General features: G+C 41.4%; 1 protein-coding gene across 8 annotated transcripts in view; it reads left to right on the top strand.

Annotated features, from left to right (window-relative positions):
* The window catches only part of SBF2 (SET binding factor 2), a 399,474-nt gene that overhangs the window by 330,190 nt on the left and 51,778 nt on the right, over positions 1–17,506 (top strand). For all 8 annotated transcript variants that reach the window (XR_013958992.1, XM_080640377.1, XM_080640374.1 and 5 more), the window contains 7 exons: positions 1,204–1,376; positions 3,210–3,283; positions 4,754–4,949; positions 8,644–8,771; positions 10,135–10,310; positions 12,751–12,896; positions 16,577–16,775. Coding sequence is in view for 7 of the 8 variants with exons in the window: in XM_080640377.1 (XP_080496503.1) it covers positions 1,204–1,376; positions 3,210–3,283; positions 4,754–4,949; positions 8,644–8,771; positions 10,135–10,310; positions 12,751–12,896; positions 16,577–16,775 (1,092 nt within the window). In the remaining variant the exon portion in view is untranslated. The remainder of the gene's footprint in view (positions 1–1,203; positions 1,377–3,209; positions 3,284–4,753; positions 4,950–8,643; positions 8,772–10,134; positions 10,311–12,750; positions 12,897–16,576; positions 16,776–17,506) is intronic.

Genomic DNA, 17,506 nt, shown 5'->3' with positions numbered 1-17,506 from the left:
AACCCCTGGACTGCAAGGCCTGGTGGGATCTGGCCCCTGGCTACTGCTCTGACCTTATTTCCTATCACTTTTCTGTCCACCAAACTTATCTCCCTGCTAAGCCTAATGTCAGGTACTCTAAGCATAGTACCACCTCAGGGCCTTTGTGCTTGTCCCGCAATCTGGAACACTTTCCCTGAAAGAGTCCTAAAAATCACTCCTTCCCTTCATCTAGTTCTCAGCTCAGATGTCACCTCCCCAGAGGCCTTCCCGACTAGCACTCTTTTTCCTACCTCACTTTTTTTTTTTTTTTTTTTTTTTGCCTTCATGACGTTTTCTACAACCTGATTTTTACGTAGTGAGAGGCTAAAGCACCTAAGTTATTTAATAATTTGGGATGATATGATGCCATATTCGTTGTTCAGCTTTACTTTAACACTGAATGGGCTAGCGTGGTTGGGTTTGGGGGAAGGAGAACTGAGTAGGTTAGAACAGGCAAATGAGTCTTTTCCATGCTCAGCCGCCAAAAAGAAGGCAGAGGAGGCAAGCATTTGTTCAAAGTGGGAACTGCTGACTAAGCAACAAGGGTGGGGATTGAGGTTTCATTCTGCTCCACTTCAGATTTATTCCCTTCCCTGTGTGAATGGAACACCTATGACAGAATGATGGTTTCAACATGGCCAAAAGGGTTGTGATGCTCTCAGAGAGAGATAAACATCGACAAGAGAAGAGTTCATAGGACAACTTGGTTCTCCCATTTGGAAGAATGTTCTATTTGCTGAAAAATGATCTTTTACTTTGCCCACCAGGGAACATGTGCCCCAGTTGCCAAAGGGCAAAGATAGCTGCTACTTTGGCTCAATGTGGCAATTAACTTAGGAGGACAAGTTTTTCTAGAAGGTTCAAGTATCAGATAATAAGTGAAAGGGTCCTTTTTTTGCTTTATTTTCTGTGGTTCCTGGTTTCCTTTTAGGAAAATCATAGAAGGTACCTTATTCTTTTTTAAAAAATGGGTCCAAAGGATAATCTCTGACAGGAGCTTCCAAATGTAGGCCAGTAGAATGTTTCACTGTTGTCACTTATGAAGAAGCTGTGAGTAAGTGAGCCTTCTGCTTGGGTAGATGTCTCTGAGCAAGTTTAAATTGCATGGAAATTAACTGTGATATGGTAGTAATTTGTCACATTTTGAGAACTGACCATGATTTCTTTCCTTTACTTTCTTAGTATTGCAGGAAGTGTAGCTGAGAGCTATGATACAGAAAGTGGGTTTGAAGATTCAGAAAATAATGACATTGCCAATTCCGTTGTGCGTTTCATTACCCGCTTTATTGACAAAGTTTGTACAGAGAGTGGAGTTACTCAGGACCACATCAAGAGCCTTCATTGCATGATCCCAGGTAATCACTTTGCAGATATTAGAGAATATTGTAGGTAATTGAGTAAGAATTGTTATGGGTCTACTTTTTCCAGCATAACAACCTGTAATACTTGTCTTCCATAGAGTTAAGCAATGCTGTTTACAGTCCTCCCTTGGTATCCATAGAGAATTGGTTCCAGGACATCACCACCCCTTCACCGATACCAAAAAATCCATGGATGCCCAAGTCCCTTATATAAAATGGCAGAGTAGCCCTAGCTGGTTTTGCTCAGTGGATAGAGCATGCCAAACTATGCCTGCAAGCCACGCCCACCAGCCAATCAGGAGCAAGTATGCAAATTAACCCAACCAAGATGGCGGCAGCCACAGAGCTGGAGCAAGCAGGAGTCTTGGGTTGCCCCGGCAATGCAGGAAGCCAAGCTTCCCACCCGCCCTGGCCTCCGCTCAAGGCTACAAAGTTTCAATTATAGAAGATAAATAAATCCCAGCTAAGATGGCAGCCGCCATGGAGCTGGAGTGAGCAGGAGGCTTGGGTTGCCCCCGGCGATGGAGGAAGCCAAGCTTCCCGCCCACCCTGGCTGGCCCTGGCCTCCGCTCAAGGCTACAAAGTTTCAATTATAGAAGATAAATAAATCCTAGATACTTGCTTCCAGCCGGCCCTGGCCTCCACTCAAGGAGGCACTGAAAAAAAGAAAAAGAAAAAAAGGAGGGGCTGGGACCTTGGGTCATGGGGGGGTGATCAGGCCAGGATGGGATGGCAGGGGCCATTTGGAGTAAGCAGACCAGCAGGGATCCAGTTGGGGGTGAGCAGGCCATCAGTGGGGGTCATTTGGAGGTGATCAGGACAGCGGTGGGGGGGGGCAGTTTGGAGTGAGCAGGCCAGCAGGGGGGCAGTTGGGGATGAGCAGGCTGGCACGGAGGGCAGTTGGGGGTGAGCAGGCTGGCTGGGGGGGGGGCATTTAGGGGCGAGCAGTCCGGTGGCGGGAGGCAGTTGGGGGCGAGCAGGCCGGCAGGCAGAGTGGTTAGGGGCAATCAGGCAGGCAGGCAGGCAGGTGAGCGGCTGGAGCCAGCAGTCCCGGATTGTAAGAGGGATGTCTGACTGCCAGTTTAGGCCCAATCCCTGTAAACCAGCAGTAGGACATCCTTCGAGGGATCCCAGATTGGAGAGGGTGCAGGCCTGGCTGAGGAACACCCCCCCGCGCCCGCAAGAATTTTGTGCACCGGCCACTAGTTTTATATAAGGGACTTGGGCATTCATGAGGGTCCCAGGTCCGATTCCAGTCAAGGGCACATGCTTGGGTTGTGGGCTCCATCCCCAGTAGGGGGCGTGCAGGAAGCAACCGATCAATGATTCTCTCTCATCATTGATGTTTCTATCTCTATCTCCCTCTCCCTTCCTCTCTGAAATCAATAAAAATATTTTTTAAAAATAATAATAAATAAAAATAAGATGGCATGGTATTTGCATTAGTGAAATCATAATATCTGTCCAGCTTATTTTACTTAGCATGTTTTCAGGGTCCATTCATGTTGTAGCAGGTATCAGAACTTCATTCCATTTTATTGTATGGGTATACCACATTTTGTTTATCCATTCATCTGTTGATGGACATTGTTCCCACCTTCCGGCTACTGCAAATAATGCTGCTATGGATATTCACACACAATTATCTGTGTGAATCCTTATTTTCAGTTCTTTTGGGTGTATCCCTAGGAGTTGTTGCTGGGTCTATGTTCAACTCCTTGAGGAACCACCAAAATATGATTAGTTTTTAGTTCTAAAATATCCAGAATTTGTTGTAATTCTGCTTGTTTTGTGCCCTTTTGTTCTGCATACTCTGACTCATCCTAGGAATTGTAGCTATGCACATTGAGACCCTGGAAGCTGTGCATCGAGAGAGTAGAAGACTTCCACCTATACAGAAGGTAATGTGCCAGACCACGTGCTTCCGGGGTAGAACATGTCTTCTTAAAAACAGCAACAATAGACTGCTGTGCCCCAGGAAGTACCTTCTCTTAACCTTTTACAGAGACCAGCTCCAGTTTTAATAATATATTAAACTTCCAGAGAAGTCCATCATGTAGCTCCTCGTAAAAAGGATACTGTTCAGCAAAGAGCAACAGTAACCTCTTGTTGAGTTGCTTTTACAGGCAGGGCATAAATTATGAACATTCTAACTTCCAAGCCCAAGCCAGGATTTTATGCCCTGCCTACTTCCAAAAAAGGACTTAAGGCAAGTACCGTATAAACAACAGGTTCTTCAGTCTCTATACACTGCGAGCACACATCACAAGTATCAGGGAAGTCGATTAAAAATTGAGAGCCCCGAGCCCTACCCCAGCCTCCTGGTTCCTTATTTCCCAACTGGAGTACCCTGGGACTTGGCCTGGGGTTTGTCCTTTAACAAGCCTCCCAGTTGACGATTTTGTAGCTCGTCTGGCACCAGCCTGTGGACTAGGGTTCAGGACCCTCTTACCTATACAACAGAATTATTGAAAATAAATTGGAAGGAGAAATCAGAAGCCAGGTGGGTAAGAAAGATAATTTCATGAGAAACCTGAGACACAGTGGTTCTTAGGCTTTGGCTTTACATTTAGCTCCGAGCTTCTTAGAGCCAAGAAAAGAAACATGCTGCTTTATTTTGTTTTCACTGCTTTAAAGGGAAGCGTAAGAGATGTTAAGAGAGATGGATATTTTTCTAGTATGACCTCTTCAGAAGAGAGTATCTTGTGGTTTTGTATTTCCCAAGATGTGTAAATGTTCGTTACTTGGCCATTTGTTATGTGAATCTTCATGAAGGCCAAGAAGGCTGGGTCTTTTTAAAGATGCATCCATTTTTTAAGTTGTTTTTTTTTTTTTCCAGTTTACAAACGTAACAGTGCTCTTTGTATAAAACTGAGACACTAAAGAAATACACATTGTGCAAAGTGCAAGTCCCATTGTCTTGCCCACCCGCACCCCACCACTGCCCTTAACCATGATAGCACCACCTTCAACAGTTGGCTCATATTCTTAACAATTTTCTTTTCTTTTAACAAAAAGGGGATCATTTTTTTACAACTGGTTATTTTTACTTAACAGTGTATCCTGGATATCATTCTACATTAACACATATAGACTCATGTCATTTTTTTAAAAATGATTGCATTGAATAGATGTTTTAAGCATTTTAGTAATTTCCAATGATTTTCCTTTTAATAAACAATGCTGCAAAGAATCTTCTCACATTTGCACAGAGATATGACATTTCTGCCTCTTCCCAAATCTTTTTTGTCAATATTGGCTGCCTGGGATGTCTGGCTCAAGTTTTTTAGATCTGTAACTGAAGAGATAACCTTATCTAAGTGTTGGAAACCCCACAAGAGTTATGTTTAAAATGCTTTTTCTGTTGTTAGCCTAAGATTCTTAGACCTGCCCTGCTGCCAGGAGAAGAAATAGTTTGTGAGGGTCTTCGAGTCCTGCTGGATCCTGATGGGAGAGAAGAAGCCACTGGAGGCCTCCTGGGAGGCCCGCAGCTGCTGCCGGCTGAAGGAGCCTTGTTCCTCACTACGTACAGAATTCTGTTCAGGGGGACGCCCCACGATCAGCTAGGTATGGCTGGTGTTATGCCATCAGAGCATGGATATGTATGTGCTGATGAGGGTTTGATTTGCAGATCTTTCCAGATTCAAAGTAAGCTTTTTGCCACAAAGGGTTTATTAAGAATACTTTTGTCTGTCACAACTAATGATCATTTGGATCATAGATTCTTTTTTTTTTAATCTTTATTGTTGAAAGTATTACATAGGTCCTCCTATTTCCCCATTAACCTCTTCCAACCTTTGCCTGTCCCCCCAAACCCCTAGACCAGGCGTCCTCAAACTACGGCCCACGGGCCACAGGCGGCCCGCCGAGGACATTTATCCGGCCCGCCGGGTGCCGCTGCCTGTCCTCCTTAGCAGCCGACTCATCCCGGGCCCGCAGTGCGCATAGGAATTTGTTCATAGGGGTTTTTTTTAAACTATAGTCCGGCCCTCCAACAGTCTGAGGGACAGTGAACTGGCCCCCTGTTTAAAAAGTTTGAGGACCCCTGCCCTAGACCCTCACCACCCCCTTGTCTGTGTTCCCAGGTTATACATATATGCATACAAGTTCGTTGGTTCATCTCTTCCCACCCACCCTCCCCTGCCTTCCCTCTGAGGTTCAACAGTCTGTTCTGCTTCTGGATCACAGATTCTTATGTGAAGAACCAAGGGTATCTTCTTAACAGTAAATTCACTGACACGATCATAATTTCATTGGCAGCATATTGTGACTAGGTATAGTCACAGTATCTGGTTGCTAACAATGCCCCTGATTGGCCCCACCTTTCTGAGTCCTTCAGTTAACTGTAAAGCTAACTTTTTTGGAACAATGTGCTAAAGCCCAGGGTTGTACCAACTAATTAACCAACCCCACCTCCCTCTCATCCCATTTCAACTAACCCCATTTGGCTCTTAGCAGACAACTTCTCTTCTATCCACTAAATTCCTTCAACTTCTATTTTCTACTTCCCTACACAATCTTCTTTATTAGAAAGGAATAGCAGGTCCTATCAAGTCTGAATCATCTTTTTGAAATCAGTATTTGATCTTAAACTGGTTGATGGAAAAGCATATTAGGTTTAGGTAAAACAATTGGACTCCAAATCAAAAAGCTCAGGGTTAGATTGCTGTAGACCAGTGGTTCTCAACCTTTCTAATGCCGCGACCCTTTAATACAGTTCCTCATGTTGTGGTGACCCCCAACCATAAAAATATTTTCGTTGCTACCTCATAACTTTAATTTTGCTACTGTTAATGAACTGTAATGTAAATATCTGTGTTTTCTGATGGTCTTAGGCGACCCACAGGTTGAGAACCGCTGCTGTAGAGCCTAAGACCATCGGAAAACACAAATATTTACATTACGATTCATTAACAGTAGCAAAATTACAGTTATGAGGTAGCAACGAAAATAATTTTGTGGTTGGGGGTCACCACAACATGAGGAACTGTATTAAAGGGTCGCGGCATTAGAAAGGTTGAGAACCACTGCTGTAGACAATGTTGATATCTTAAGTCTCTTGGCCTCACTTGGGTTCAATTTCCCGTTATAAAATGAGGGAAATGAGCTTGGTTAGTGATGATGCAGTGGTTCACAACCTTCACTGATGAATTTGAATTATCTAGAAATCTTAGGGAAAAAAAACACACAATTCTGGACCCAACTCTCAAACATTGAATTCAAATCTGATTTAGGATTCTAAGAATAGGAGACATAGGCCTCTGTGTATTTTTAAGCCCCAGAAGTTTCTTATGTTGCCTACTGAGAACTGGGAACCACTGGAATAAATAGTCACTAAAGTTCCATCCTCTTCTGATGTTATTCATCCAGCAGCATTTGATGAGTACCTACTATGTGCTATGCATTTTGTTAAATGGTGGAATTCAGACATATAAAATGTAGCGTCTTTAAAATCTCACAGTTGGCCCGGCTGGTGTAGCTTAATGGTTGAGCATAAACCCATCAACCAGGAGGTCACAGTTCAATTCCCAGTTAGGCCACATGCCCAGGTTGCCAGCTCGATCCCCAATATGGGGCATGTAGGAGGCAGCTGATTGATGATTCTCTCTGATCACTGATGTTTCTCTCTTTCCCTCTCCCTTCCTCTTTTTGAAATCAATTTAAAAAAAAACATTTTAAAAAATTCACATTGGATAGAATCAAGATGGTTCATTATCTTGATCATAAAATATTGTTTACTATATAATAAGCAAAAAGCTCATAAATTTTAAGAAATGAAATAGGAATCGTCATGCTCATTTTGAAAAAGAGTGAAAATAGAGCAAAATTTCTCAGCCCTCTCCTGTCATATTATTATACATAAATTACATTTGTATCTGTAAGCATATGTATTTTTAAAAGAATCTAAGTATCCAGTACTTATAATTTTTTTGTACTATGACTTTTGTGAGTTCAGTGGCCATAAACATACATACTGGACATATAAATATATGAGACTGTTGGTCATTTAAATTGCTCTGATTTATTTATTTTAAACAAATCAATGGCATACTTAGTGTGAAAGCTTATATTGTCCTCTTGTTTTATCCTGTCAATTTGGGGGTTAATTTCACATTTTAGGAAAATTCTTCTTACCAGAGAAAACCTTTTTATCTGCCTCTTTTAGTTTATTTCTTTTTAAATTTCTAACTTAATATGTCTCCTTCAATGACACACAGAAATCTGATCATTTTACATGTGTTATATAAGTTTGTTTAATACATCCATGAACTTAAATCCTATGTACATCCAGATTTTGTTTAGCCTCTGAGTATGAGCTTAACATAAGAGAATAATCAGAATTTTCCAGGATAGGAATTGACAGATCCAAGGAATGAGAAATTCTGCTGATAATGAGTGGATAAGTATCTGGGCACTTAAGTCCCTTAAACCTGGTTCAATTCTCACCCCGTCTGGCTCACTAGCTGAGAAGCCTTGCCTATTGCTGCTCCTGTGCTTACTAGTGGGGCTGTCTCAGATCCATACCTACAATCTCTTCAGAGCTCCCCTTCCCTCTCACTTCCTCCAGGAATCATTCTCTAGCCACCCAGCATGCAGACATCTTCGCCCTCTCTGCAATATTGAAAGCCTTGCTCCCTCACACATAGGAGCTAATTACATGTTGTATTCTGTGTGTGACTCCTGTCCCACGGGAACTCTGAGCTCTCCAGGGGAGGTTCACGTGGCACACTTCTTTTAGAGACTCATCTCCATAACTTCAGATAGTTGGTAGTTATTTATATTTTCCCTTTTTTTGCTTTAATACGTAAACTCCTAAAAAGCTTGGTCCTAAACCCTTCCACGGTCTCCTTCGGCTCCTTTTACCACCTACAGATGCACACTTAAAACCTTTTCTCTTTTGCTTTATTCTTACATTAAATATAGATGCCTTTTCAATATTAAAGATACTTCTGTTTTCTTTGTAAAACCTACCCTTCCTATAAGATTGCCTTAAACTAAGGATCTTGTGTGGCATGCAGAGGCTGGGAAACCAGACTGAAGGCAGGCAGGCTGTGCCAGTTTCTTCCCTCTGGGGAAGGATTGTCAGCGCCACACAGCAACATTAATGAATGTGATTCTGCATCATGGTGTTTCTCTCACTGCATCCCTGGGAGCTGTGCTCCCCAGAGACATTTCCCCAGCAGAGTCTGGTGAGGTGAGCAGCAGGACTCTAGACATGACAGAAATGTGCTGTTGCTGAGCCCAGGCCTTCTTTCTGTAGTTGGTGAGCAGACAGTTATGCGAAGTTTCCCGATCGCCTCCATCACCAAGGAGAAGAAGATCACAGTGCAGAACCAGCTACAGCAGAACATGCAAGAAGGACTGCAGATCACGTCCGCATCTTTTCAGGTATTAAGAAAGGGAGCCATTCTATTTAAAAGTTTTCTGCAAATGATGTCATGGCCACTTTCTGTGGTCATGTGGTCAGCGGCTAGTGGATGAGGAGGATCAGAAGGTCTAAGAGGGTAATCTTCAAGTCTGCAAACACATGAATCATCTTGGATTTAATCCCTCATTTCCTGAGCCCTGTGGCCAACTCAGAGTACCAGCAGATTATCTGTCAATACTTAGTGATCTTAGAAATTCAGACACACAGTTGACTCTTGTTCTCTGCCAAGTCATGCCTCAGTTTGTGTGTGATAAAGCCTTCATAGAGAAAGCAATTCTCTTGGCATCTGTTTCAGAAGGAAATGCTTTATGGCTCTTCTGTGGAAGAAGTAAAATTCTGATAATTACGGCTAGGGCTGAAGTACTATTGGTACTAAGTCATCCCTAATAAAGCGTAGGTTTTTCCAGGGCGCACTGAATGTATCAGAACTTGCGGAGTTACTGATGCAGACCAAACAGTGCATGAGTGGTCTTTCCTTAGTTTTTCCTGTTGCTGTTCTTCATGCTTTGTCTCAGATTTCCAAGGGCTCCAATTCTTCCCTCATTTCTTCCAGTCAAGAAGCCCTCCCTATTCCTCCATATGCTAATTGTGAAATATGAAGCCGAAGATCTCTAGGCTCCAGACCTTCTCCCATCACCCAAGATTGTGACTTCCTGGGATTTCTTCACTGCTCCAACTGCTAAAGGGCTCTATATTAGAATGTCGCCAGGCTATACTGGTTAGGATTCTAGTCACACTGAATTTTTTATTAGGTTTATTGTATCTGTGTGTAGGAAGAGACCTGGTTAGGTCATAGAGAAGGGCATGTTTCTACTTCAGCCACTGAAAGTTAATTTCCCTATCTCATCATAGAAAAGTTTAGTCTGAAAGCAACCCAACTTCACGATACATGATTTTTCTTGCCAACTAACCATCTATGTCAATTAAACCTTTCTGTGCCATAATTTTTATTTTTAAAATTAAAAATTTTTCTAGCTGATGTGGTTCGGTGGTTGAGTATCAACCTATGAACCCAGGAAGGAGGTCACGGTTCAATTCCCGGGCAGGGCACATGCTCTGGTTATGGACTCCATCTCCAGTAGAGGGCGTGCAGGAGGCAGCCAATCACTGATTCTCTCTCATTGATGTTTCTCTCTCTCCCTCTCCCTTCCTCTCTGAAATCAATAAATATATGTATATATATATTTTAATTGTATTACATGATATCCGAGGTCTCTTCAACCTCTTGCCATTTAATATTACTATTTACTGTTAAGTAATTTGGGAGGAAATTAACTGGAAATCCTTAATGCTTCTGATGCATTTAATCTCTTTTGTCTCCAGTTGATTAAAGTAGCATTTGATGAAGAAGTGAGTCCCGAAGTAGTAGAGATCTTTAAGAAGCAGCTGATGAAGTTCCGATATCCTCAGTCCATTTTCACCACCTTTGCTTTTGCTACTGGACAGACTATCCCGCAAATAATTTTACCCAAACAGAAGGAAAAGAACACTTCCTTTCGGTAAGAAGACAGTCTGGTTTCCTCATTTCAGCCTTCTCTCATTGGTCGTCAGGGAAGTGGCCTGTCCTTTGGGTCCTTTGGGTCAAAGTGTAAAGACGGCTCTTTCTTGTATATGTAACAGATTTCAAAAACTAATAGCTGCAAGAGGCTTGACTCTCATGTCTGTTGCTCATGATGCAATTTTAGAATGTAAAATTCTATTTCCCCTTTTTTCCATATTGACCACTTTCTAACTGCCTTTGAGCAACCCATTCAGTTTTCATTAATATCCAGGCCTAGTAAACTGTTTTTGCTTTGATCTAAAGATGGGAGCCTTTATTTTTTCTTTTTCTTTTTTTGTAACTTTTTGTTTTGATACAATTTCAAACTTTACAGAAAAGTTACAGCCTAGTACAAAGAATTCCTGTATACCCTTTAGCCAGATTCACAATTATTTATACTTTGCTCCATTTTCTTTATCCTTTTCTCTCTCTTATATATTTTTTCTAAACCATTTGAGTTACATACGTAACGCCTCTTTATTCTTAAATATATCAGTCTGTCTTTCCTAAGAATAAAGACATTATCTCATATAACTACTGTACAGTAATCACAACCAGGAAATTTAATTGGTGTAAAACTTTTATTTAACCCAGAGTCCACGCAATAAAATTAATTCAAATTTTGCTGATGATCCTTTATAACTACTCATTTTTCCTGGCTGGTACAGGATCCAGTTCAGGATCCAGCATTGTATTTTAGTTGTCATATTTCTTTAGTAGGAACCCTTATTTTCTGTTGAAAATTTTAGGAATTTATGTTGAAACTTAAATATCAGTTATGACAAAATAGCAATTGCTTTAAAATTCTCTTTAATACAGGGGCTTTCGTCATTAATTATCTGGAATTTGGGTTTCTGCCAATAAAAATTACATATTAGGGCCTACTCTGCAGACTTTGGAGAAGAAAGCTTTTCCTTTGCCTGAGAGTGAGGTGGGCTGGGCATTATAGAAGAGTTGAGGTTCGACAGTGAATCACTTCTCAATTGCATAGCTATCCACCTGTACCACTTGACAGGTTAAGTGAAGGAGACCACACATATTCGGGTATAATATGCTGAAGCATGAACAGCTTCCTAAGTATCTGAAGGTGAAACAGGTGTCTTGTCTTAGCACTGTGGAGTCACAGAGGAGCCTTTGATATTCACTACCCCAGCCTGCATTGGAAGAAACAAAGTTTTTATGGTGTTTTATGTTTAGAAACTATCAGGGGGGAATTACATATACATCTATATGTAAAGTTAAGCTTATTATACCAAGTTTATATTATCCAGCTACAAAAAGAGATACAGCGATTTAAATTTTTTTAATATTTTAGAATTATTTTGACTATATAAAACAAAGATATAGCTCTAATTGGAAAAATTTTTCAAAACTCCCATTGAGTTTAAGTTATACCTGGAGTGATTCACAATTGGCTTTGATCTAGAAAATACCAGTATTTTGTGATTTCTAACAGTTATCTAAGATATGTTTCATAACCTTCAGATTTACATTCCAAATGACAAAAGACAGGGTCTAGTAAAACTATTTGACAATAAAAGAATCCTTACCACTTTTCACTGAATGGCAAGAAAACAGAAAAAGAGTTGTGTTCTTTGTGGTAGAGAAGAATATAACAAAAAACAACCATACTCGAAACCTTCATCTCAATGTGATTATTTAGGAAGCAGGTTATTTGTTAATTCCCTATATTATAAATACTCTGTACCCAGATTTTCTATCAGCAAAAAAATAAATAAAGTACTTTTAGGTCCATGTGACTTGCATACTAGTTTCCCTTTAATTAAAGCCGATTCTCAAAAGGATGCTCAAATGTCTGATTTCTTATTGTTTTCTCCTCTCGAAAAGGAGAATAGTATTACTCTTTTTATATCTGAAAAGGTTTACAGTATCAGAAGGTAGGACACCAGTCAGCATTTAAAACATTTAAGAAGTAAGGTGTCCCCAACTATAACTGTCATCTGATCCCAAAGAAAAGCCTGTGAGTTAGCAGAGAGTTTGGGGCTTATAGGGGGCGCAGGCTGGCTTTCCTCTGGGACTCCCACAAGCATCGTTTGTAGGAATGGTGGAGACAGTGGGTGGGCAGCCAGCGTGGGTTGGGGCATGCTTGACCAAAAAGCCAAACGGAAGAATTTAGATTAAGGGTGGTAAGGCGTTGGTGTCCCACTCTAGGTTCTTGCACTTTTGCCTAAAACAGTATCCTGATGACAGAGTGTTTTATTGGAAATTAGTCTGCTATATGTAAAAAGAAATCTCAAGGAGGAGAGGCTTAGTGAGGGTCTGGACAAAACTAGTAGCTGTGGGAATGGAGAAGAAACAAGTTGAGCTATGCAGGTATCAAAAATATAAGTGGTGTCTTCAGCTTGAATTGACATTCTCTTTCGTTTTATGACTTGTAGCACCTTCTCCAAAACGATTGTGAAAGGTGCCAAAAGGGCAGGGAAGATGACAATTGGGCGTCAGTATTTATTGAAGAAGAGGACAGGGACCATCGTGGAAGAGAGAGTGAGTCGTTCTGGATGGAATGAGGAAGATGACATATCTGGTATGTGAGAACCTGTTTTTCCTTCATGAGTCAGTTTTATTCTTTCTCCGTATACGAATAAGAATAAGAAACTAACACATAATTGCACTTATTAGTAAACCTGACTCACAAAGACATAGATCTCATAGGAAGATTAGACGCACTTACCAGCTTCTTAGAACTAAAAAAATATATATATTTTTTCCAATATTCCATTACTCGTTTAAGATTTGTTAAATTATACTTCTCCTTTACTAAATCTGTGGCTCTGATTGGCCATGGTTATGTGGGTCTCACTAAAGGGAGAAAGAAAGAAACCCCACTGCCTAGAAAATTTAGTTATAAAGTAGTCCCTGTACCTTATTGTTATGGAATAAGAATAACAAGATAAGGACATTAGATATTTGAAGTTGAAGATTTTGAGTTGTGGTGAGTATATTGTGGATACTCTTAATCAAAATGGATGACCTGGATGAGGACAGTGGCAAGGGGTAAGGGCATGGGGTCGGGGGGAATTGGGTAGAGGGGAGCTATGGGGGGAAAAAAGAGGAACATCTGTAATAATCTAAACAATAAAGATTTATTTAAAAAAAATAAAACACAAAATGGATGACCTATCCCGGCTGGTGTTGCTCAGTGGTTGAGCATCAACCTCTGAACCAGAGGTCACTGCTCGATTTCTGGTCAGGACACATGCCCAAGTTGCGGGCTTGATCCCCAGAGTGGGGTGTTTGGTGGCAGCCAATCAATGATCCTCTGTCATCATTGATATTTCTATCTCTCTCTCCCTGTCCCTTCCTCTCTGATATTAATTTTTTTTAATTATTTTAATGGAGGACCTAAGATAAAGGGACTCTTAAATGATTTTTTAAAAAGTGGCTGCTAAATATTTAAAAGGGCAGAATCTGAGAAGCTGAGATACCTCTTGGTCAAGAATATAGAGGCAGCCCTGGCTGGTTTAGGTCAGTGGTTAGAGCATCGGCCCTCAGACCAAAGGGTCTCAGGTTTGATTCTCGATCAAAGGCACGTATCTTGGTTGCAGTTTCCCTGGCCCTGGTAGGATCACATGTGGAAGGCAGCCAATCGATGTGTCCCTCTCATGTCAATTCCCTCTCTCTCTCTCTCCTCCTTCCCCTTCCACTCGTTCTATAAATCAATAGAAAAAATATCCTCAGATGAGGATTTTTTAAAAAGAATGTAGAGGCAGAAAATCAGTAGCAAACCAGTGACTGTTTTCTATTCCTTAACCCAAAATCAAGTATGCTTATGTTATTAACACTAGAGAGAATTTGATCGAATAGAGAGGCAGTATACCATTGCACCTTTTCTTTCTCAGGATTAGAATCAACCAGTGCTTATATAACTATAACTAATAATAATAATAATAATAATAATAATAATAAGGAGGAGGAGGAGGAAGAGGAAGGAGGAAGAGGCAGAGAAGGAGGAGGAGGAGGAAGTTGGGGAGGCGGAGGAAGAGGAGAAACAAGCCTCATCTTGAGAGAGATCACTGGCTAAGCATCTCCATTTTAGTGTGGATACCTACAAGCTTGTCTCTGGGGGCAATGAGAAGGCTCACTATTACTCAAGTGACCATTTGTTGGAACCTTGGCCTCTGCACAAGCACATGGAAAGCCCTATAAAATTATTGCTTCCCATCACTATTGACTCTTCTAATTCAAAGATTTTATGATTTCATGGAACAAAAACTATTATTCTACTAGGGGTCCCTCAGCTCGGCCTGCACCTTCTCACAATCCAGGACCCCTCGGGGGATGTCAGGGATCAGGCCTAAACCAGCAATTGGACATCCCTCTTGCAATCTGGGACCACTGGCTCTTAACCGCTCACCTGCCTGCCTGCCTGCCTCATTGCCCCTAACCACTTGCCTGCCTGCCTGCCTGATTGCCCCTAACCACTCTGCCTGCCTGCCTGATCGCCTCTAACCACTCGCCTGCCTGCCTGATCACTCCTAACCACTCGCCTGCCTCATCGCCCCTAACCACTCTGCATACCTGTCTCATCACCCCTAACCACTCTGCCTGCCTGCCTGATTGCCTCTAACCACTCGCCTGCCTGCCTGATCACTCCTAACCACTCGCCTGCCTCATCGCCCCTAACCACTCTGCCTGCCTGCCTCATTGCCCCTAACCACTCTGCCTACCTGTCTCATCGCCCCTAACCACTCTGCCTGCCTGCTTGATCGCCTCTAATCACTCGCCTGCTTGCCTGATCACTCCTAACCACTCGCCTGCCTCATCGCCCCTAACCACTCTGCCTGCCTGCCTCATCACCCCTAACCACTCTGCCTACCTGTCTCATCGCCCCTAACCACTCTGCCTGCCTGCCTCATTGCCCCTAACCACTCTGCCTACCTGTCTCATCGCCCCTAACCACTCTGCCTGCCTGCTTGATCGCCTCTAACCACTCGCCTGCTTGCCTGATCACTCCTAACCACTCGCCTGCTTGCCTGATCACTCCTAACCACTCGCCTGCCTCATCGCCCCTAACCACTCGCCTGCCTGCCTAATCGCCCCTAACCACCTTTGCCTCAGCCCCCGCCACAGTGGCTTCATCCAGAAGGACCTCCTGAATGACATCTGGAAGATCGTTCGGCTGTCCAGCCTAATTAGCATATTACGCTTTTATTATTATAGATTATACTCCACCAAAAGACCAAATTATATACTGCTCTTTTGCTCCTCTAAAAATAAAAGGCAACACAAAACTGATACCTGACAATATTTTTGCATTGTGAAGTTCACAAACTAATATCTGTAGTATTTATACAGATGAGCTGTTCGGTTTTTTCTTTTAATGGAAGAGAGCCATAGTGTTCCCTTTGACATTATAACTTTGAGTGCATTTCCAAAAACTTTGAAAGCTTTAATTTGACTTCTCTTACTTTAAAAATAAATAAGAAAGTAAATTCAGACAGTTTTTAACAATGGAATTTTATTTTATTTTATTTTTTTAGTTAGAACATGCAGTACCAATTAGGAATGTTGGTGTGTGGGTGGTTTTTTTTTTTTTTTTTAATCCTCCCTAAAATACTTGATTATTGGGTAAATTCTTCCACATCTAAAATCTTAAAGGATTCTGTAACCTGTGATTGCAAAATTGTGAGGGAATTTCCCATGTATACCACATCCTCTGACAAAAATATTTCCAAAAAAATGTATAATTTCTTCATACCTCTCTAAGAAAGGTCTTTTCCCACTAGTGACCTTCTGTTTAATCTAGAAACTTTTAATGAAAGTTTATGCTTTGAAAAGTTAACTGAAACCTTGGTGATGAATTTGTATCATGCTCATATTAAAGATTAATTTTACTGATGGGTTGGCCTCTGACAAAGTTGAGTGTTTATTCTATAGAGTCCTAAATAGAAATCACTACACGTTGGCATTAATAAGCAAGCCTGACTGAAACAAAACTATAGTAATGAATTCAAAATTGTATTATTTTTAGATATTTTGAGTTAATTCTGCTGACATTTTGAGTAGGTTGAGCTCCTGGTAGTTTATTTTGTGATTATTCATTACTGTTCAAATTTGTTTGACCATAATGATTCCCCCTCTAGAAGTTACATGTTTGGTGATATGCATAGACCTGTAGCCTTAATATAAACATCCCTTGGTTTAAGGATCCTCTTCTCCTTGGAGTTATATTATTTTTTTCCAAACCTGTTCCTGCCATCACAGTTTCAGATGAGAGTGAACTCCCCACGAGTACCACTCTGAAGGCCTCTGAGAAGTCTACAATGGAGCAGTTGGTGGAAAAAGCCTGTTTCAGAGACTATCAGCGTTTAGGTTTGGGAACCATAAGTGGCAGCTCTTCTCGCTCAAAACCAGAGTATTTTCGAATCACAGCCTGTAACAGGATGTATTCACTCTGCCGGAGGTAAGTGTGTCCCTGGGCTCCAAAAAGAGACCTTTCTTTTCTTCCATTTGAGTCTTGAATGAGCTAATTGCCTCATAGCCCATAGAGAGAGAGAAATGTGTGATAAGGGGACACTTTATGAAGCATGAGCAAGCACCTCATTGGCATTCTCAGAAGTGCAGTTACATCACTGAGCAGTGCCTATATCAGATCAGAAGTAAATGGTAACAGTAGTTCATGAATTTCCCTTATTTGTCTTTCCCAGTTGCCTCTGGCTAGAAGCATGCCAGAAAATGACTTGAAGTAAGAATAGGATTTGCCCAGGCAGATAGGAAAGATGAAAGTCTGCTATTGGCCAGGAGTCTGCAAACTTTTTCTTTAAAAGACCAGATATACATATTTTCAGTTTTGCAGGCTGTATGTTCTCTGATTGCACTTCTCAACTGCCACAAAAGCAGCATAGACAGTGAGTGAGTGAATGAATGGATGGAGCCAGTTTTGGCCCACAGGCTGTAATTTGCTGACCCAAGAGTAGACAGGGCTTTCTCATGCTAATTAGAATATTTTTGAGGGATATTACTTAAAAAATGTAAACAACTACATTTTCTTTTTTTCTATTCTTAACTCTTGCTGTTTTGTATATCTGTTAAGCCCTATGCCATGCTTTATATTTTTAAAACTATATTTCCACCATCCACAAATTAAATAATTCTCATCTCCAGGTAAGTTCTTTTCTTGGCATCTATAAATTC

The sequence above is a fragment of the Plecotus auritus genome (assembly GCF_963455305.1).
Source record: "Plecotus auritus genome assembly, chromosome: 9".
Taxonomy (NCBI): Eukaryota; Metazoa; Chordata; class Mammalia; order Chiroptera; family Vespertilionidae; genus Plecotus; species Plecotus auritus.
Note: the sequence above shows the minus strand (reverse complement) of the source record. Positions and strands in the feature narration are given on the sequence as shown.